This window comes from Chroicocephalus ridibundus, chromosome 6, assembly GCF_963924245.1.
Source record: "Chroicocephalus ridibundus chromosome 6, bChrRid1.1, whole genome shotgun sequence".
Lineage (NCBI taxonomy): Eukaryota > Metazoa > Chordata > Aves > Charadriiformes > Laridae > Chroicocephalus > Chroicocephalus ridibundus.
Window position 1 is genome coordinate 22,177,727 of NC_086289.1, and position 23,233 is coordinate 22,200,959.

General features: G+C 45.6%; 1 protein-coding gene across 17 annotated transcripts in view; it reads left to right on the forward strand.

The window, feature by feature from the left end:
* The window catches only part of PAX2 (paired box 2), a 101,559-nt gene that overhangs the window by 66,542 nt on the left and 11,784 nt on the right, over positions 1–23,233 (forward strand). For 6 of the 17 annotated variants that reach the window (XM_063338572.1, XM_063338570.1, XM_063338571.1 and 3 more), the window contains 4 exons: positions 6,015–6,190; positions 8,040–8,166; positions 19,594–19,663; positions 20,637–20,824. In XM_063338572.1, coding sequence (XP_063194642.1) covers positions 6,015–6,190; positions 8,040–8,166; positions 19,594–19,663; positions 20,637–20,824 — 561 coding nt within the window. The other 11 variants (XM_063338567.1, XM_063338568.1, XM_063338569.1 and 8 more) reach the window with 5 other exon arrangements.

A 23,233-nucleotide genomic window follows, 5' to 3' on the forward strand; every position in this document is an offset into this window, starting at 1 on the left:
TATAGTCTCCCTTTTTCAAACCCTACTGAGCAAGGCAAGAAAGTTACACAGGTGAAAAAATCGCCAGATTAGGGCTGCCAGTCCTTGCCCTTGTCCCTGCTGTGGGGAGTACAGTATTACTTTAATAATCATCGAGGATGCAAACAGAGTCTCTAGAAACATCACGACAGCCAGACTGGATCTGCTTGTGCAGACCAGGACACCGGTATCAGACACTTCTAACCATGTGAAAATTTGTGATCTGCTCCCTCAGCCCAGGTATTTGTCCCCGATCTCTCCCTTGGTTGGGGGTCAGCTCAGACACAGATGCAGGAGGTCTGCTATTCCCAGCAGAAGCTCCATGCCAGGGTTTGAAGCCCAGGTCTGATAGCGCTGGGCTCCTTCCTGGACCCGCGCCGAATGCAGTGTGAGGGTCTGCGCAGGGCTGGCTGCCGTGAATGACAAGCGCTGGCTATTGATCGCGTTCTGAACTCGGCCCAGCCGATAGAAGGTAATTAATGACTCCATTTGCCTCAGTACCGAGGAGAACAATTGAGTTTGAAACTGCAACAACTGGCAGTGCGGCGAAAGGCCCCCCGGGACGTCCAGGAAAGCTGCCTGACAGGCCCGGGCTGTGCGGGGACACGGGAACACATCAGAGGGGGAAAAAAGAGAAGGGAAATCAGATAAAGGGAAAGAGCAGTCTTAACACAAAGGGTGACTTGGGAAAGGGCAGCACGTGTAGTCGCAAGTGCCCAGAGAGTGGGACGGGACTGCTCTGGGTTAAGCACCCCAGCAGGGACAGTGACAAAGGCAGGCTGCTGGGGAGGACAGGGTTGCCTTGCTGGCACAGAGGGATGGCATTTCAGCAACCGGCTCAGCACCGCTGCATTAGACAGATGCGTTTCCCTTGGAGGCTTTGGCAATTAGATGGGTTCTGCTGTGTCACCTGGCTGGCAGTTCTCATGCCAGTCACATTCGCATTTATTATGACTGTGATTTTTATCAGTAGTGCTGCAAGGCCCCAGCTGAGATCGGGGCGCCACGAGGCAGTGGGCAGACACGCCATGGGGCAGTAATAGCCCCTGCCCCAAAAGAGAACAGTATCTCCATGTTTGTGTGCCAGCTGCACAGCTTCTCATGACCCTCCTACGTGTTTCTGTGCCACAAAGATCTTCTATGTCCGCAATGCTTCTGAATTATTTGTTGAGATGGCCCCGTCCCACCTTGAGCAAGGGTGCTCTCTGTCACCTGTAGCCAGGGAAGTAACTGTATTACGCTGCTTTGTGCTACTTGTACATGATGGTGTCCTTGCAGCTTCCAGACCTGGGAACGTGTGTTTGTTTTGGAGCTATTTAATGGACATATTCCATGTCAGATGTAGTTAAGGTTGTTCCTGTGTCCTCTGGCACAGCATTTCCTTGTTAACTGTCAGGATACTTCTGTGACACCCGTGGAGCCTTTCTGTGTCTTGTGTTGAGGGTCTGTGCTGAACATTGGCTGTATGCGCTCCCCCAGCGCCCCCTCGGGAGGAGAGATGTTTCCTGTCACATGTGCAAGGCCAGTCCTGATCACGCTGACAGCAACTGTGTGCTCTTGTGAGGGACACAGTGACTGAGGCCATGGTTCACCTCTCAAGCTCTTTGTTATGATCCTTCTGATTTAAGAGGGAGGTGTCCCTGTGTCACAATACCACAGAGTTTCCCTCGCCAGTAAAAAGGGAACTGGGAGAGGTGATGATGCTTCCTAATGGTACAGCTAGTGCAGTTACCTAGGTGGCATCCCCAGACTCATCCTGCAGCTGAAGCCTTGCTTCACCACAGCACCCCCTCCAAGTGCTGCTTTCTTGGCAAATCCCCGTCCCTTAAGCTTTTACTCCTAGCACTGTTCTCCATCAGTTGAAGTGACTGTTGCCCACGACAGTGCCATTCCTCATGGGGGATCTGCTAGTCGTTCCCAAGCCAAATTTTCCCCATGAGCTCTCCCTTCACTTTCACCCACAACCCTTTGATGGACCCTATCTCTTCCCCAAAGTCCTCTCTGCTCCTTACTGCCACCTTTGCTCATACCCATGCAGTTGTCAGCTCCCTTACTTGCGTATTACAGTATTTGAGGCTTCTCCTGATAGGCCAGCTCACAGAGCCATATGCTTAGATGAGAATTGCAACTTTGACCTAAAACCAGATATGTGTCTGTCCCTTGCAGTTTCAGGGACAAAATGAAAATGCATCCTCCACAGGTTTTGACACCAGGAAACAAACACAGAGAATTTCCAATCCATTGGTTTTGAAGAAAATATAATGATCCATAACTGTGAATGTATCAGTGTTAGCAACACAAGACATATAAATCTGTCTTTCAAGATCATCTCAGTGAAACTTTCTCCACTTCACAAGTAAAATCCATAGGCACAGCTTGTGTTACTGCTTTAAGTCCAATACTACTGCAAGCTGTTTAGACAAGGTCCATCTCCAGGTAGCCTACAGGCCTCTGTCAAAAGTTTCTTTTCTTTTGTAGATTTTAAAGCCTAGGCCCTGGCAGAGTGCGCACACACACACACACTCACACCCCCCATTCAGAACTCCCACCTAAACTAAAGCATCGCCTTTCTCCATACAACTTTTCCACCTCTCCCTATCTATTTGCTTGCTTTGATCATTCCAATTTCTTATCTAACTCCGTACCTTCCCTTTCTCCTCCCTTCATGCTTTTCTTTCATTTCCCACTGACTATACAGGTCCTTTCTTATCAGCTGGTTCTGAGTTTCCTAAATACACATACGCACTTAACGTGCACACACACACACACGCGCGCTGACACAAATAAATAAATAAATAAAAAGGTCAGTGAGCAGAGCAGCAATAACCCCTAAAACAGTACTATCAGAGGGACATGATTGATCAATTGAATTCCATAGCGGCTGAAAAATGTGGGATTAAGTAGTGTATTATACGCACAATGAGTTGAGGCATGATGTTCATTTCAAGTTCATTTCGCCAGCCCTCTGCCACCAGATCAGGCAATCAATAGGGGCAGCAGATATCATATATCACCTCTCTCCGTGCTAGGGAGAGAGCACCATAATCTCTCGCAAATTTAGAGTGACAGATTTGTCAAGATCTGAAGGGCCCCTGAATAAATGAAGGAAAAGAGACTCCTACAGCGACTTGGGAAAGCTGTGGTTTCAGCTTCTTCACACAAAGGCATGGCCTGTGCACACATGGGGGACACACGTGCACAGGGCTTTGCAGGCAGGCAGGAATTGTAAATATATGTGCATGTGTGCACTAATTTGTGTAACCACCCAGGGCACCTCACTAAGGGTAAAATCCAGTTTAATGACCATCAATGGAAGTTGTACTGTATACGTGAACCCCTGTCCGCTCACACCAAACACCATGCAGAGTGTAGGGCTGCCATCCTTGAAAATCAAATATATCCTAAACCAGCCACCACAGACAAACAGCTGCGCAGGCATTTACGGTGATGCAGAATCTAAAGAATACCAGATTAATGATCTACTGCAAAAATACCCATGTGTATTAGCGTCACGGTGTGCACAGTCATGCACACGGACTGACACATGTGGAAAAATCCTCAAAGGCAAACAGCTTTACAGGCTACAGACAGGTTGAGACAAGTGCTGATACAGAAACACACATTTGTTTTGCTGAGCCTGGGCCCAGGAGTTTTATGCCAGCTTTCTGTGGGGAGGACCAGAGAGAAGTGCCTACTGGAATTGGGAGCATGAGCCTCGAGCTCCCCTATTCCTCCTGAAAGCTACCCCCTGAGGTGACAGCCCAGTCCACCTAAAACATGAAGACTGCACTGTCACACATAGTGTGCAGTCCATCAAGCCTCGTCTTTGCTTTGTTTTCTCTTAGTCAAATCTGCCCTGAACTCCAGCTTTCAGGAACTCGAGAATTTTCCCTTGAGTGAAAAAGCACAAGGAAAGGAGAAAATGCCATGGATCAGTGCCACTAAACAGCCTTGCTCTGGCTAGGGGTGGAAAAGAAAGAGAGAAGGGGCTGCTCGAGGGAAGGCTGCTGGCTGGGACAAATCAATATGTAATATTTTCTATGGTCTTGCGAGTGGTACTGTACTACGTTACTGTATATAATGTACTATTGATTATATCATATCATATAATCACCTATAAACGGATATATCTCATAGTCAGAAGGCAGCAGGCTCAGTTATAACTCTGGGCCACCAGTTGGGCATTAACTGTGCCAGGAAAATACCCATCTTGGTACCATCTATGAGCTAAAAGATGAAGCGGCGGAGTGGCATGTCGCAGAGTTGCACAGTGAATGCCACTCCTGGCTCCTGGGAGCATCATCTGCCCATAAGCACTCTTGCAATCACATGGAGGAGGGAAAAGGTCTATACAGATCCCCCAGCCACTTTCTTGAGAGGCAGCACATTTCTGAGATTCCCAGCCTGGAAGCTACTGAGAAAGGCTGAGGTATGAGGAATAATAGTGAAAAAGCAGGAAGGTAATCGCAGTGTAAGAGGGAGAACCTGACTTTAGGTTAGACAGGGTGATCAGACAGTCAGACTTGTGTCTGATGAAGCACAGTAGGTAGAGATTCGGCATGAAGGGTATGGAGGTATATCAGCACAGATGAGACAGGGGATTATAGCCAGTCTCACCAAAGTTAGGCTGAGAGGTGACAGCAGAAAGATACTCAGCACAGTTGGAGAAGATTATAATGAGCAGACTTGCCTCAGATGAGATGAGGGATTATGACAAAGGAAGATTCACTTCAGCTGGGACAGGAGGTTATAACAGACAGACTCACCTTGGATGTGACAGATGCTAATAGCAGGAGACTCACTCACTTCAGATAAAAAGGGGTTATAACCGAGATAAATGCACCTCATTTGAGTTGGGGGATAACAGGGGAAAAAAAAAAAACAACAGGTGGGTGATAAGATGGTTTATCACAGGGAAAGATTCACTTAGGATGGGGCAGAGCATTTATAATGGACTCACCTTGGAGAGGATGAGTGGGCTGTAAGAGACATTGGATGGCGCAACAGAGATAGAGACACCTGGAACGTGGCAGGAGGCACTGCAGTAGATTGGACTCTGTCAGAGGGCTGTTGCAGGTAGAGATGCGCTTCTGGTGATGCTTCTACCAGAAAAAGGCTTTTTTCCTAGTCAGAACAAAGCAATACCAGGAAGGCCGATTCCTGCTGAGCAGGGATAGGTTTTGTAATATAATAATTCATTTTGGGTAGGAAGGGGGACCGACACAGACAAAGATTCATCGCATTTTGGAGGGAGTTTTATAACAGAGATACGGGTAGTGATAAATCACAAGCTACGTGTAGGAGAGTGGGACAGAGATCATAACAGAAACCAACAGACACTCCACAGGGAGAGAGACTTGTCTCTGGTGAAACATGGAGTCAGAAACAGGATCATTCCTGTTATCTGAGAGGGATGAAAGACTCATCTGGGGTATGACAGGACAAGTTGAGATGAGAAGGAAATTATAATAGAGATATAACTTCTATTGGGACTGGGGAGCTACAACAGAGACTGACTCCCTTCCAAGCTGCAAGAGAGACCTTTCTCCATTCCAGGCTTCCTCAGCCCTCCCCAGTACAGGTCCACCCTCAGCACTCTGGTTTCTCTGTGAGCTGCCTCTCCAGTAGCCTTCTAGCGATGCTAATCGCTGTGCTTTGCTCCCATTTTATGCTCAGCAATGGAGATTTGGCGATTTTTAACACTGAAAATCAGCAGAACCGAAACTCATCTCTGAGCCGAGCACCATTCTCCACAGCCTCGCTCACCTTGGGCAGGAGAGTCCCAGTGGAGCCTGTGGGAGCAGCCTGGCCACTCCAGCAGTCAGGAGGGGGCTTCCCTTGGGTCCCCGCAGTGTCCCCTTCCTGCAGGAGTGGCACAGCTCCCTGGGTGGAGGCAGAGGGCCCCGGTCTTTCCCATTCTGTCCTTGTCCCGCATCCCTTGCTGATCTGAGCCAGGGTGGTGCTAACTCCCTGTTTTCTCTGTCTGTGCCCTGCAGATGTATCCGAGGGCTCAGTTCCCAACGGAGATTCCCAGAGCAGCGTGGACAGTTTGCGGAAGCACCTTCGTGGCGACACTTTCACCCAGCAGCAGCTGGAAGCTTTAGATCGAGTTTTTGAGCGTCCTTCTTACCCTGACGTCTTTCAAACATCAGAGCACATCAAATCTGAGCAGGTGAGGGCCCAGCCTGGTAATGGGGACCCACAGGCGCCCATAGGATGATGGCAGGGAGATTCCCTCACTGAAATCACTCTCCCCCACTTCACCCCTTGTTCTCACACTGACCTGTTATTGCACATACATCACCTTTAGATTTTACAGCACTTTCTAGTTGTAAATATATCACTGTGCTGATGCACGTGTATACATGAGCTCTACCTCCTCTCATGAACTTGCTGTATACATGCACACTGCGCTCTCCCTAAATCCCCCACGTCCGCCTTTCCCTCTGCACACACACCTGCAGGAATGCGGGCATGTTCTTGCTATGAACACGCAAACACTGCCATGCATGTTCACCGGCACACAGCACTGCATGGAGACTCCTGCACTTTCACATCACACCGGTGACCAGCGAGCCACAGCATCGGGCTTTAACAGAGCCTTTTCCTTCATGGCCCAAAGCTGAGACTTGACTCCCATCTCCAACCTAGTTTTCCGCACTCTGCAGCTCTGCCCCCCTTTCCCTTACTCCCCCGCTCCCCCGGCCTTTTATCCCAAAAGCTGTTTGTCTTAATAAAATGAAAATCAAAAGTCTTTTTAAACCGCCCCAAGCCATAAACCAACAAAGGAAGAGAAGGAGAGGCTGGCTGTGGACTCCCTTCATCCCAGAGTCCCTGGGTTTATTACAATGAATAACCTTTATTTACTTTCATTAGACTATTAAGCACCAGCACAGTCATTTTTCCCCCTGAAACTCTGAGCAGGGCCCATAAAGCAAATCCGAAGCCTAATTGAGTTCATTTTAATTTCTCTCCGATCACAGCGAATTACTCTGGTGATAAATCAGGGGGCAGGCTCACCCCCAGTAGAAGGCCTAATTTGCAGCTAATTACAAAACTGATTTCTACAGGAAGATCAATACGAGAAGGAATTGGAAATGACTAGGCAGTCCTAGCCAAGCAGGGACAGGGGCGGGGAGGGGGCAACGTGCGGGGAGCCCGCTGGAGGAGGGGGAGACGTGGGGAGGGGGTTGGGGAAGTGCATGGAAAAAAACGGAGCAGAAAGAGCAGAAAATCAGTTTTAATTTAACGTAATATTAATCAGAGCAACTTTTCCTGCTGTTTTGTAGCCTTCTTGGTTTCTCCAGCTCCCGCGTCTGGTCCGGAGGCTGCCACAATAAAAAGGCAATTACCAGAGCCTTTCGGACAGGACACCCTTTCAGATTCAATGGCTCTCCCCCTCCCACCCTTCTGTTAGCCATGTGGCTCCCCCCTCCCCAATTTCATACCCCAATGCACAGAGTGACAGAGGCAGGGGATGAGGCTTCTTTGTTTGTTTTTAAAGAGCTAGGACAGAGGTAGCAGCGGAGGGGAGGCAGACGACTCAGGAGAGAGCCTGGCTACAGTGGGCCAACACTGGCTGCTTCCTACAGCCTGCCTGTTCCAGTCATGTCATTGCAGTCCTCTGCCCCAGCTGTCCTTGTCACCAGGGCAAACAACACCTCCCGCCTCCACTCAGACAAGAGGAGGGGACGTGGGTTTCCTGGTTCTTCACTCCTGGGCTGGCACAGGCAGCCACCCCCATCCCCACAGCACTGAACGAAGGCTCAGTCACACCACAGAAAATGGGCCAGATCCCTCGCCCCTCTTCCCCTTCACAGCAGCCCACAGGCAGGTGGGACAGTTCATCCTAGGAACCCCCCCGCAACCCTCTTGTCACTTCATCTTCTCCGTTTCCTCCTCCTCCTCCTCTTCCATCTGTGCAGGAGTTTGCAGCTCTCCTCTTCCTCCCCCCCATCTGTACACCCTTCCCTTTCTGCCGGCGCATCAATAGCGAGCTGTCTTTCTCCTCTCTTCCCCAGGGTAATGAGTACTCCCTCCCAGCTCTGACCCCTGGTCTCGATGAAGTCAAATCAAGTCTATCCACCTCTGCTAACCCAGACCTGGGGACAAATGTGTCAGGACCCCAGACGTACCCTGTGGTGACCGGTAAGCTGCCTGACCAAACAGCAGAACCAAGCTTTTTATTTATTTCCCTCATCACCATTAGCTTCTGCTTTTTCTGCTAATGCAAGATATCCCTCATGGAAAGAGACAGAAAGACTGTGGAGGACATAAGGGCTTGAAATTCAGAGTACTGGCAGCTTTGGGTACACCTAAAGGTGCCCAGGTGTGACTCAAAGACAGAGAAACCCAGGCATGAGTCAGGAACTTGTGTGCCCAGGTGGGGCTTAGGGATGGGTGTTGGTAGAGGACAGGTATGTCCAAATGCGCACTGTGATTTTTCCTTTGTGTCTGAGAACAAGAGGGTCATGGCTTACCCATGTTCTGCACTGGTTTTCTTGGGGATAAATAATAATTTAAGTTTTATTCAGCTCTGGCATTTGGAAGGGGCATTTGCAAACTAAATACTGAGGTCTGCTGAACTGTGATTGCTAAACTCCCTCTTCCTTAAGAGTCTCTAACGGCAGCTGGCAAAAGAAATTTGTTCACAGCCTTTCCCCTTCCCTCATGTGTGGGCCCATTAAACTCAGTTGTGACTGGGAGAGTAGGAAATAAGAATAAGTGCAAGACAGTAGAGAAATCAGGATGCACAGAAGTAGGAGGCAATTTCTGCAGCAGCTGCTCCTTCCTCTTTGCTGGTGGCACATGCAGGACCTGAGTGGCACAGGGCTGTCCTGGGGCCACGGGGCACACCATCCTGATACCAGTGCTAGACTGCCTGCCCTGTGTGTGTCTAGAGCCATAAGGACACATTCTGGTGCCACAGCCCTTCTCAGGCTTTAGTTGCCACCTCTCCCTGCTCTCACAGCTACCAGAGATTAGCACATCTCCTGGGTAGCTAGAGCAGCTGGCGAGGCCCAAGTGATTTATACCTGTTTAGTATGTCCCCCCTTGCCCTACAACTTCTGTGGCCCCTCTAGAAGCCTTGCAGTGTAAGTTGAGTAATAACTCACGACAAAGAGGTGTAAGTCCTGTTAGCAAGGGAAGGAGCTGTTGCCTCTTGGCCAAAAAGCTGCCCTCTGATGGCACAAAATCAAGAGCGCTGGAGTTTGTACCTCAACATTTTCTTGCAGAAGCCCAGCTAATAGCCCCTGAGGTCAAAGCAGCTCATGGTTGAGGCAGGCAGTCATTGCCTGTTCAGCAAATGCTGAGCAAAGGCATATTGTTGCATGCAACTTTTGACTACCAGGAACTTTGGGACTGGGCAAGATTAGTAACAGTTACCCTAACTACAGAGGAGATCAGGAGATCCAGTGTGAGGTCTGCAAAATGTTATGGAGAACCATGGGGAGGTGAACTGCATATTTAGGGAGTGTCTAGAAAGCATGACATACCCAGACTTTTTTTGTGGCTTTTACTGCTATCAGGCTTGATCCAGGGTCCTTGTAGCCATGCAGTTTCTTAGCCAAACATACAAAATGGTTCAGCTATGGCAAAATTGTTCCACCTTTCATTGTATTTGCATAGGCAAGGCAAAACTCAGCTGGTGTCCATCTACCATTTAGCAAATCTACATCTCTTACAGGAAACACTTTCCTGTCTTTGGGGGGCAAAGCCAGTAGGAGAGCAGCACTGTCCTTCCTTCATGGAAGTCAGATCCCCATAGCAGGATGTAAAGGTGAGATGCCTAAAATCAGAGTTTAAGATTCAAAGGGCCCATTAAAATCATTATTTTTAGTCCTTCTGCCTAAGTGAAGATGGTGCATCCCAGCCCATTAATATGAGAGCAGAATTCCTGAAGATTGGGTACGCTGCACAAGCTTTGGACATGACTGTCACAAGGGAACAGCAGGAGATAGATTTGGCCTCACAGAAGAGGCTGTGGGCTGGGGCGTAAAATCTTCACGTCCCCCCAACCCTGTGCCATCCCCATTCTGTTCCCTGCAACACTCCCAGCTCAGCTCGAGAACATCCCCATCTGATCCATCTGGATCCAAGAGTGAGAAAAGTTCATTTCAGACCCAGCTTGACATTCCCAGGTGGCAACTTAGCACTAACATCTCAATCTGTATGCGACATTTCAATCAGTGCAGAGTAACAAAAGCAGAACTATTAGCGTTGGGAGCTGTTCACTGGTGGTAATGATGGGGAAACTCAGAAACTGGAAACGAGAAGGGAAAAAAAACCCTGAACACCCTGAAAGGCAGCAGGGGAAGAGGGGCGGAGAATTTTTCCTCTACACTTAGGCCAGGATCCAATGTTTGGATTAATGGTGCCATTACCCAAGAAAGGACTTCAGATAATGCTCATTCTTAAAATGTTTTTGCTGGCAATTAAATGGTTGCAGTTATTGATCTTCATTGATCTGATGTCCTCAATTTGCATAATCTATTAAAGATGAATGATTCATTATATGTTTGCTATGGGGCTGGGCAATGCTTTCTGGAAGAACCAGAGAGGTGAGGAACTCAGTGCTGCTTCCTGATCTACCCTGGCCAGGAAATTAAGGAAGAGGCTGGGAGCATGCAGATTTCTTTGGTGTCACCCAGATCCCTCTCCCAAGAGGGATACTGGAGTAATAGCAAGTACGGAATTGCTATCTGCCTGTTTTGCTGATATGATTTGTCATGTTTGAAATGCCTCTTTGCTCTTGTCCCAGGGCAGTCTGTGAACCCAGGTGATATCTGAAACAAACGTGAAACTAATCCACCCACGCAGGGTACAAATTCTTTGTGCAGTCACTTCAGGATGTAAGATTTAGCTTTAGTCTACAAGAAAGTCTCCCCAGCTCAGGCTTCCCAGGCAGAAAAAAGTATCACTAGCTCTTTCCAAACCAAAGCTTTCTGGCATTGGATTCTTGCCCTTTCTGAAGACTTCAGAGAAAGTCCTTCTCTCTTTGGCTCATGACTAGCTTGCCTCAGCAAGCTCTCTCAGCAAACACGGTTCTGAGAATACATCCCTCCAAAAGCCATCAAAACCTCAGCAATATGTAACTACCTAAAATCTTGGAATGTAGTGCGATAGTTAAGTACAGATGTTGCTGAAGTCTCTCTATCTGTCTGTGAGCTTCCTAGAATTGAAGAGCTAAAAATACTGCAAAACAGGCAGCCACCTCCCCAATGTGCAGGAAGGCCTTCCCGAAAGTCCTGGGCAACTATTCAAAAACACAGCTTAGCACAATTCCATACAGCACAGCCTTGCCTAGTACTGCCAGTATCAAACACTTCCTTTCAGACAATTATTCTATCTAATGCATCTTAGATGGTCCGTTTATCACTCACTTCTCCTAAAGCAAATAAACAGAAACATTTGCTTACTATAGAGCAGACAGGACAACCTTATTTCTTCCCATTAAGTATCTTCAAGAACGTTCCATGAACGAGCTGACACTTAGGGGCTGGCTGGGCACTAGGCTAGGAAAGATGCTCCTGCTGTCCTTCATATAGAACAGAAAATGTAGAAATTTTCAACTTCCTTGTGAAGTGTCAGAGAGAGAAAGCTCTTAAGACCTGCCTGAGAACACCATCTCACCTCTTCCTTCACAGACACAGGTCAACGGGCCAGCTACATCTTGCCTCGATGTTGCATGCCCATCATAGCTAGACTGGCGTACATCCCTGACAGTATCTTTGGACACCAATCAGATTTCCTAGAAGCAAAGATCCAAACTTGAACATACCAAGATATGAAGAGTACATGCAGTTGAACACCAAGACAAGAATTCTGTTGTTCAGAGATGTTCTACTTCAGTTATTTCTATTGAAAGCAAACAGCCCAGGCAAATGAGTACGAATCTGTGGAGGGATAAGTAAACACAGAAAATCTCAAGAGCTTTATTTTATTCAGTAGTTTCCACAGGTCTTTGATTTTGGAAGGTACTAACTAATTTTTAGTAGCTAACACCTGAGAGGTGAGCAGAGGAGAACCTCAAGATTTTGGCACTAGCAACAGGAGTACTTTAAAAGCACAAGGTTGTTCAAATAAGGCTCAACTCCTTCAAGAACAAAAGTTAAGATCCTTCTTTAAGTGCCATCTAAAGTCACATCTTTTGGAATAGGCATCCATGAAAGAAGTGGTGTGTCTTCAAACCAGGTTCTGAGTTCTAGGGACTTAGATGAATAGTTTGGGAGCAGAATCCTTTCCAACCCAATTATCTAGCCCAGAAGTTACCCAGCAGAGAGGCAGCACTATGGGAAATAAAACACAATGGACTTTTCACGTATGGCTTGAAACTTGCTTATTAACAGACTACTAAAGGCAAGGATTTACCTACTAGATGGATCATAAAATTACAGCAAAGGTAAAGAAAAACCTCCCTTAATTGAACCTGGCACTTTTAACTAAATAGACCTTGTTTGCCAGGCCACTGCAATCAGTGAGATCTACAAAGAAAAGTAAAGGTAAAAGACAAGCCCCAGAAAAAAGGGGCAAAAAAAGCACTTCAGCAACTTCTGTCATTGACTGAAATGGGAGTCTGTGTCTTCTTTTGCTGTGAGGAGGTTTCTGAGTGTTTCTGTGTTATGGTTAGCACCTATTAACAGGAACAGGTAACTTTTAAAATCATCATCACCCACGAAAACAGCTACCAGGTCCTTTATAGAAAATGTTTCTTTCTCCCTGGAAAAAAAAATAATTTCCAAGGTAATAAGCATCATCCAGGGTGAGAAATTGTGACAACTCCCAATGTGTCAAACAAAGGCACCAAAATAGCACAAACCTCATCAATCTCTCCTACTCTAGACCTCCCGTCTCCGGCATGGGGACAGATTATTTTTCAGTTTAAGTTAATTGCTTAAATTCATACATGAATGTATGCAAAAAAAAAAAATTAAAAAATGTAATTAAATATTTATTATTTTAATTACATAAAATGTAAAAAAATAATTTATAATTACTGACATTAAAGCTAGTACTTGCTACGTCTGAAAGATATATAAAAGTAGTACTTAAACAGCATTTTATGAAAATTTTCAAGAAAGTTGTGATGCTAAGCACGGAGAAATCACTGGCTAGACACCTGGATCCAAAGTTTTTCTGAAATGATAAAAAATCTTTTGAGAACTTTAGGCTCCTGCAAGGTGAAAAGATATTATTTCCTTCGTTTCAGCTTAGTGAGTGAACTGAAGAGAATTTTGTTCAGTTCAATAACCAGGTCATTCAAAACTGAGAAACAAACTAGTATTTGAAAAAGCAGGAACATTTGTTTTCCTCTGTCAGTGAGTGAATTAAGCTTGGTGTGAAAGGATGAGATGTATTAGTTCTAAAATCAGGTTCTAAAATCAGTTCAATTTCCTACATATATATGTCCTTTCCTTCATTTAATAAGACATTTTTAATGCAAAACCTGCTTAGAAAAGCTTGCTTTTTCTGTTCTAGTATATTTAGGAAGTCAGGGAACTTGTGGTCATTTTATTTAATTAGCATGAATAATTACAAATACTGGTTTTAATTTAGTTCTAATTTCCATCCAAATATAACTTGACACAGATCACAAGTAAAAAGTTAATAATCTAATAAAATAATAATATGGACTCATCGTTCACTATTTTCTCATATAATAATATGTAAAGACAAATTATATTAAACATAATTGCTTAAATAAATGTGCACAGATGCAGTTCATCTACTTAGCAAAAATTGAAATAACCACATTTAGTGTAAATTTTGTATTTGTCAAAATATTTGTTACCACCCATAAAAGTCAACCTTTTAGAAAACAACCTCATAGTGCAAATGTAAAATGAGTTGATCCAGCTTGCTGGTTTAAATCATGATTAAAACTGACCATTACATGCAGTTGTACTTAGATCATTATGCTGAGAGGGGGAGCATTTCCTTCCCCTTTTCCTTGTTTGTACTGGTGAAAATTTCCTGTCTTGCTCCAACCTACTTTAGCCTCTGCCACCAGTGAGCAGTGGCCCTGGTCAGGGCTTGACTGAGCTGATTTAAGAAAACCTCTTTAACAAACTGCTGGGAGCCCCGGACTGGCTTTGGCAACAGCAAATCCTGCAGTTGCAGACGTGCGCTCTGCGGCACAGCATCACGGCTGCCGCCGCCAGCAGTCAGGCAGCCTGTGGGGCACACCGCTGGGTGCCCCAATGCCCTGAAAATCAAATGATAATCATTCATGTGGCTGCTACAAGGTTGTTACTATCCAGCCTCATCAAAATTAAGGAGGTGTCTTCTGTAAGCAAGCCTCTCCTCTATTGAAGATGAGGAATCGGCAAAAGTAGAAGTCCACAGGACCTCCAGATTTCATCAACTCTTTCCCATCCCTAAGAAGAGATAATGTCTTCTTATCTAGTCAAGGAATTTGGAAAGGCAAAAGGTGTTACTACTCTTCTCCAGGACCAAATGGCTGAGGGTGATAGATGGTCAGATGAACGATCCCTACAACAGTCAGGAATAGCAGGGGGGAAAGGAATCACATAAACCATTTCCATGCATCCAAGGGAAGTTTCACTGACCGTAATTTTATGATGCTGAAGAAGGTGGCTCTTGGGCTTGAAAGACGTGTTGAAGTGGGGAATCCAGAAATGGATGGGCCCGAAAGAAATAATGTTTTCACCTTCCTTAAATTAGCATTTAAGTGAACAATAGCAGCAAATGCAATAATGTCATGTAATGACAATAGCAGTGAATTGGCATTCCCAGTCTGATTTCCCTCAGCAAGGGGACAGCACTGCAGGCTGCCACACTCTATGCTGCCAGACAAAAAGGGACTTTTTTAGAGGAAATAATTATATCATCTTCCCAAGAATTCAGCTTTTGCTTTTTCTTTTGAGGCTAAATGAAGGATCCAATAAGTATGGCTACGATGAAAATTTTTGTGATGTAGATATTTGCCCAGTGACAGCAAAGACTGTGCTTTATATCTGAGTTAAGCAACACCTGTCAGCGGGTGTTCATAACTTTTGATCTCCATCAGCTGTACTGGATTTAACCAGGCCAGCTGCTTGTACAATTGAAATTGCCCACTGCAGCCAATCAGAGAAATGGAGAACTTACGGAAATCGTTGGCCCTTCTTTGCAGGTTTAGGATTGCAGTGGGCTACCCAGGGAGATCTGTCCTGTTAAGTGTAGGTTCAAGTCCCATCCCACCAAGGAATAAGCATACACTACACTTTAAGGCAGGAAGTAATTCCCCAACCTGATGGGCTGGGGTTCCAGAAAAGGCACAAGAATCCAAACTCCACTGAACTTCTCTGTTTGCCAAGTGCACAAGTTGCACGTCTTTTTTTCCCCCAAAGACTTTAAAGCACATCTTTCTTCATCAGCTCCATCTGCAAACAGATGTACTTAGAGCCACATGAAGTTGACTTCAGTGGGGTTCTCAAGTGATTAACACTAACAGTACTCAACTGGCTCCAAAGAGTAAGTCCAGATTGCAGGTCTACTGGAAGCTCCATATTTTACTCTGTACAAAGACTATAAAACTTTTTCTCTCCAAAGTAACATGAAGAGTTATCAGATCAGTTTACTTTGAGAGCAGTAGTTAATTAGATCAGACACAAAATCTAGATTTATAAAATTCAGTTTTATAAAAAAAGGGGCAAATAGATTTCAAAACTTGACATCAGTGATGTCACAACAGTTTTGACTCTCAGGGGTCAGCAATCCAAGGTTGTTTCTATAAACATGTATTTCAACAACCCACAAGTAAAGTACTGGGCTAAGAACATGGATGGATCTGTGCAGAAACAGAAAATAAACCTGAAGATGCAAGACTCACTCCCCAGTCAGCAAGAATACAAAGAGAATACAAGAGAGGCGGAGTCTCCTTCTCTGGAGATATTCACAACCCGCCTGGATGCATCTGTGTCCAGCCTGCTCTGGGTAAACCTGCTTTGGCAGGGGGGTTAGACTAGATGATCTCCAAAGGTCCCTTCCAACCCCTAACATTCTGTGATTCTGTGAAGGTACAATGAGAAGCAGATTAGTCTTGGCACACTTTTCAGTTGTCCTAGCAAAGGTCTGTTATGATCACAGACCAGGGAAGAAAAATAAGATGATCTTTATCTTCAGCGCAACTTGCATAATACTCTTGCAAACGAGAAGCTAGAAAGCTAAGAAATGAAAGAAAACGTGGTTCTTTTGACATGACAGAAAGCAAAAGTAAAAGATATGCTGTGTCAGTCCAGTTTCATCTTTTGCATGACTTCTAGAATTTCTGAGGCAGGATTCTCACGTGGGATCAAGCAAGGTGAATGAAACCTTCCTAAGGAATGGAGAACGCAGATACAGAAAAAGATGTTTCAATGGTAGGCACAAGCATAGGATTCAAAACACCTGAGCCAAGATTCAGCTTTGGCACAGGGTTCCTGCACGAACGTGGATACTTCTTCTTTGAGCTCAACTCCTCACAGATGAAACAGTGATCCCTAAGGGATGCTGTAAGGATATGTGTTCTAAAGAATTAGGCAGTGGGGTCATAAATATTTGATAGAGACCCCAGGAAAAGACGAAGAACGCTAAACATTGTCAAGATGGTGAGCGGTGTTGTTAAGTGGGTGTGTACAAGCCATACCTTACGCAGGGATGTGCCATCTTGATATTCTTTGTTTACTGAAAAGAAAAGGAGCACTGGATGCAGGTAGCTTATCCTCCAGGAAGTCAGCAGTGAAAAACAAGCAGCTTATCTAGTCTTGCAACCCCCCCCCCCCCGCTTCCCTTCCCTTCAGCAGCAGAGAGCACGATAAAAGCTGAGATGAGTCTCTGTAGGAACCCAAAGCTGTGAATCTTCCTCTCACCCTGTCTGGCCAAAATCCCTTCATGCACAGGGGGAATTTAGGCCGGAGATCACCAGTTCTAGCTCTCCGCCAGAATAACAGAGGAGAGGGTTAGAAAGGAAGAAAAACATCCATAACTCAGCAAGTACAGTCAGAAAGTGTGGAGCAGGAGATGCAGAAAATATGTAGTCCTCTGCTATGTTTCTAGCTATATCCCCACCTTGCTGACCCTTCCAAATTTCCCCCACCATGACATTGGGTGGTATTTTTTTGTTGCTTATAAACAAGGATATCATTTGCCATTTAGAAGAAGAAAGGAACCTGGACAAGGATAGATTTCTGCTGCTTTGGGGGGATTGCAAACTTATTCCACCTGCCCTTTGATTACAGGGTGGTATTCCAGCCTCAGGAATAAGACACTGACAGATACGTGGGGGTTCCCTGATGCAGCCTTACTGAGGGACACCCCCCATGACACAGAGAGGCCAGTATAGCACTGCTCCACAGCTTGCTGGCACTTGCAGGACTTGGGATAGGAAGGGGCAAGTTCTCCATCAAAAACACAGAAGAATTAGAGAATGGAGAAAATCATAAGTGAAAACAAAAAAGGTGCAGCTGACGTTTGAGGTGGTTAAAATGAAAAATGGAACTGTGCCATTCACAGGTGGATAAATAGATCAATCAATTGATCCCGTCTACACTGACACACTTTGGAGCTATAATTCACTGCTGGGGCAATTATTCCAGCATAGCAGTGGCAGGAGACAGAATTCAGGTACTTTTAGTCAGGGGAGAGTTGGACAACAAAGGAGTTAAATTGGTAAATGGCATCCACCAGTAATACACGGAATATAAGTTATGTCTGTGCAGTTGCACAGCATAGAGGAAAAGACAGACAGATAGATAAATAGACACATAAAAGTCTGAGTTTTGTTTGTGCAATCATTCGCTGTCTGACCTTATCCTCGCCTCCACTCCACTACTGTTAGAGAGAAGAGTGTTTAGCATGATTGTGTCCCAGTCTCTTTGCCATGTTACTGTTGACTTCTTTATCCCCCCCCTGCACTGAGAAAGTGGTGCTGCCTCTGGAAGGCGCGAGGAATTTTTCTTCATAAGCCTTGATGTGTTCAAGAGAGGGCTGGGCTCATCTCCGCTGTGAGCCCGACAGGGGCTTTAACAGCCTCACAACACCGGGACAAATAGCTCCTGGTCCCTTAACCCTTCTCAGCTTTGCAAGGCAAGGCCTAGCACTGTTGTTCCCATTGCAAGGGCTTTAGACAGTCTTTCAGACTAAAATCCCCTCCGTGGTGGCTGGGCAGAGCGGAAATCCAGGGGCTGGATCAGATTGGCCTAATGCTACAGCAGCTTAAGCGGTCTGTTTTACCAGAGATTATGGTTTCACTTACACAGAGTGCCTGAAAAATGCTGCGGTTTAGGAAGGATTATAGCTGAAAATTCCATGCTTTAAAAGAGAAATAAAGCAGGGGAGGGACTAGGAAACCCAATGTGCCTGGGGGCTGTGCAAACAGGATTAACCTCTGCCCACAGCACCTCTTGCTTCTGCCCCCCCATGCTACCTGAGTCCATCTTCTTCTCTGCCCTTTCCTCCCCAGCAGCTCCCTGCACCTGCTCTCTCTTGCACAGTACGGAGAGCTGAAAAAGGAGCCTGGAAAATTCCCAGGACCAAAGTGTCCCAAGCTTATTTAAGTATGACTGTGAAATGGCTTCCTTGAAAAAATATCACTTCACGTGGAGCCCCTGAAAGCCAGGGGAACTTTTGGCCCTCTGCCTGCAGATAAATCTATTCATCCAGATTATCTACTATCAACTTTATTCGGATAAAGGCTTCAGCACTCCCAGACTGCTGGAGGTGACTCTGCCTGTCTGGTCTAAAGGTAAATCTGTGCAGCCCTTACGATCTGATGACAGAAGATGCAGGAGAAAAATAGCTTTGGGGGTTCTCCATCTACTGAGACTGGCACTGGCATGTGAAGGCTCACTGGTAGGATTGTAGGACAGTATATAGTTGTAAAAATCAGAAGCTGGGTGCTGATGTGCTGCCTACTCTGGTGACTTTAACTGTGCAACAAGAACCAGATACTCCAGCTTCTATCCTCCACAAAAGGTCACTGCCAAACAGAGCTTCCTATAGCAAAAAGGGAGAAGAGGTGAGAATCCTCACTTAGCATACCAGAGACTTCACATAAGTAAACTAAATAAAGAGGAACTGTACACCTTTTGGCAAGGACTGATCCTTCCCAATCAACTGAACCATAAACATATGTCTTTGCCGCAAAGGCGTCTCTGTGATCAGAGACCTTTGCTGGCCATCCAGGTTAGAGGTACTTGGAGGAGAACACAGATGGCAAACTATCATTTTTGCCAGGTAGCAAACCTTTAGGAAACAAATGCCTCAGGTTAAACAGCATTCACAGATAGAAACTGACCAGCCCTTTATTGTCTAGGTGAGCATTGCACCCTCACAATAAGGTGCCTAGAGTTAATTAAGCCAGTTCTACGTTGATGAAGTCAGATTTATGACCTAGTTATATGTCACATTTATATTTCTCTGTATAAATCAAAACCACCAGAACTAACTTATTTCATAGGCCATTGGAAACACTTGCCATCATGGCAGAGAGATGGCTTTCATTTATTGGCTTTAATTTGTTTACCTGAGGGTGGATGGTTTGCTAGATGATTTGGATCAGATCTGATCACATCATCCATACTTCTCTTTCAGGTGTTCAAATACAGGACTCTATTACTGCTGACCCAACAACAGTGGGTGTTCTGGAGTACCCATGCTTTAGGTCAGAGTTCTCCAATTCCCAAACCTCTTACTTGACAGCCAAGTTAGGAGCAGTTGCAAATCTGCACATCAGAAATGGAGGCTCAATGCAAACAACAATGAAAATGACACCTTTTATAAGTCCCCCACGTTTCCTCTCGTCCATTATATCTCTCTGTCAAGGCATCTGTCTGGCAACACTATACTCTGGGAACAACCAGAGTCAGTACTCACTACTTTTATGGTTAAAGCTCCAAAGTGTGCCACTGTGAACAAGATCAATTGGTTGATCTGTCTAGCCACCTATTAATTATACAGTCCCATTTTTATTTTAACCATCTCAAACTTCAGCTACACCTTTTTTGTCAAAGCTTTTATGGAGTTTTGCTTGAGAAGCTTTGGCCATTACACCGGGCATCCTGTTTAATAGATGCTCGTAACCACACTGCTCTCCTGCGGAAGGTTACCTTGGTTCTGAAGAGACAAAGCGGTATCATTCCCTGGGCCAAACTGTAAGTGTAGCATCTTCATGCGCCCGCAGCCAGCAAGAGAAAGCAGCAGGAAAGGGAGCACAGAAGCTTCAGTGCATTCTTCTCCTTCCCAACCCTACGCTTCTTCCTGTCCTCCCTCTCCTGCATGTTCCCTCCCTCACCTCTCCTTTTCCTGCATCCCATTCCTCCCATCTGCCACTGCACTCCATTCTCCTCATCTCCTGCTTCCCCTGCAGAGGCATCCCTGCAGTCAGAGCCTAGCCCCCGGGTGCATTTACTGCTGTTGTCTCAGCATTGGCTCCTCTGATCTACTCCTAACCTTTTTATTTTTATTTTTGTTTTTTTTAAATTAATTTCCCTGTAGATTTTAACCACTCCATTTTCATTTACCCATTTTGTTCTTCCTCTCCTCCCTTCCCCACCCTCCTCTTCCTCCCCCTGTTCCCTTTGTCTGTCTGTGTCCATCCCTTACCCTACCACAGAAAACCTCTCCTCTCCCCTCAGTATAAAGCAAGAGCCTCATGGAGCCTCTCTCACCCCTTTCACCCCCACCACGCCGGTCGGCTCTGGGCAGGCTGATCTTCAGCCCTTCCACATGGCCCTTTCAGACGATGCGTCCACGCCTTGCTACAGTGCCTTCCTTCATCATGGTGCCCACTTTGGGCAGTCCAGCAGCCAGCCTCTGATAGCAGGTAACCAGCCTTGGCCACAAACTCAGCGGGGATGCTGCAGGCAAGGGGTTCAGTTTCGTCTGACGGGGAGACCTGTAAATGCTGCAAGCTCTTTGAGTGCAAGTGGGAACCAGAGCAACCATGTTCCAATTCTGCGTATGCAGCACGTGTTCTCAGCTCCATGGAGAGTCACAAAAAGATTTCATGCCTGTCCTTCCTTTTTTAGAATAAAATGTGAAAAGAAGCTGTAACTACCTAGAAGTGAACTGGGTGTCCCAGTTGGATGGGTCTGGGACTTAGTATAGAAATATTTGTACAGCAAAATCCTGTGTTGCCTCAATATCTGTAATGCCCCTGAGTACTGTAGGCCCCGCAAGGGTACTGTGTGCTAGCCTAAGGTAGGGGATAGCAGCTTCAATAACCTAGCCCAGCTCCAGGACTGATAGGGCTGTTCAGCATGGGTTGTACAAATTACTAAGTTAGATAAATACATAGGCGGCTGGTGAGCACTGCCATAGCTATGTTGTGAGCAATATTTGAGTCACCTGGTTTGGGAGTGTCAATGTGAGTGGCGCCTTCACACAGCAGACCAAGTAGTTAAGAAACAGGGCATCACGTCTGAATGTCAAGACCAGGAAGGGTGGGTGAGAGACTATAATGTCTTACAGACAAAGGAATACAGACCTGAGCTAGGCGACCTTTAAGGGTAGAAGAGAAGTGAAGAAATAGGTTGCAGAAGATGGCAGCACTTAGGAGCAGCAGGCTGGAGGGGAGGATGGGGAGGAAGGACAAGTTTCAGGTAGGTACTAGGGGAAACTCCTGTGCAAGGTGATTGAAGCAATATTGCTGCAGAAGCTCAGGGGTCACTTGGATGAAATACTGGATATCATTTTAGGTGACCACTGAGGCTGTTGTCACTCCACTGTCAAAGAATGTAATTTGGGCTTTTTCAGAACAGACGAAGTCTTAGCGCAGACCACAGTTCCTAATGCTCAAGAAACACAACTTACCTCTGCCTCCCTCATGTTTATTTCTCTTTTGACCTAACATCCTCCCTTTGTCTTGTCAGGCAAGATTTGCATTTCTAAACCTCCCTGTAGGAAAGCATCAAGTCACATCAGGAAAGACTTTTGCGTTCATAACAGTGTATTGGTCCAATCTTACCGCAGCCAATAAGAGCCTCTGAGCTCTGGGCACTTCCTAAGCCAAGGAGTCTCCTGACAGACTCTCTCCGACAATATAGTTCTCTAGGGGTGCACCCTCTAGAAGGCACTGTGTTTCAGGAGAGGCACCTGCCTTAGGACCCTTATGGAGAATGAGACATGGGAGAAAGTGTTCAAAAGCTCAAACAATGACACAGTGATGAAAGTGCTGTTCCTTACTCAGAAGGCTCTTGGAGAAGGGAGAATGGCTGGAGTTGGAAGCATGTTATGAGCAGAATAGGTGATAGCTTTGCCATAGCCCTGGAGTACTAGAATTTAATAATCCTGTCTAGCTGTTGGTAATGAGAGGAGGTAATGGGAGGGGCCTGCTTGTATGTAACAGCATTTTAAGAGTCTCTCTGTGGGACTCATTCATATTGCTGATACTGTATTTGTTTGTTACCTTCTTTTTCAAGATTGGGATTTTGAAAGATTATCACTTGCCAACAAATTTTCCACACCAAGTTTTGAACATCAGCCTCCGTGCGCTCATGTCTGAATAAAAACACAGGGGTGTATGTGCGTAGATGGAGAAGCAGAGTGAGTGTGTATGTGTTCCCACCTGAATGGAAGTGTCAAAATGAATTAATTTTGCCTGCTGCTACATAATGTTCTCTCTAACTTTTCAGTGACACTGTTTTCTCACTCATCACCTGTTGTTATTTCTCAGGCTAGTTGATAAATGAAACCAAAAGAACATGAATTTTAAGCATAAAACTTTCTTGCCTTAAAAGAATGTGAGAGAAAAAAAAAGAACTACATCTAGTAGGTGTTAATCATACAGATTAACACAACACACAGCTGCAAATCACTAAAGGAATGATGGTAATAAAAGAGTAGAAGAGTGTAGAATATAAATCCCTGAGGCATTATATATATATATATTTTATCAATATTGGGGAGTGGCTGGAAAACGGCTCAGCCGTTGACTGGTAGTTCTGTGCCATTAACTAAGAGAGGTGAGTTAGGAACATCAGCCACTGATCAGGTACCTCTTCAGGGAAAAAGAATGAATTTGTACTTCTTTTTGCTTGAGCAAATCATCTCAGTAATCTTTAGTCAAGACCTATGAAGGCAATGACACTGGTTTAGCCTACCTCATCCCAGAGAAACATACTCTCTTCAGGTTAATGCTCCATGTTGATTAGTTTTTGCTTTGCTGTGTAACTGTTATTTATTCCTGATCCCCAAGCCAAGGTTCATGCTTGTTGCAGGGCCTGCTGTATCT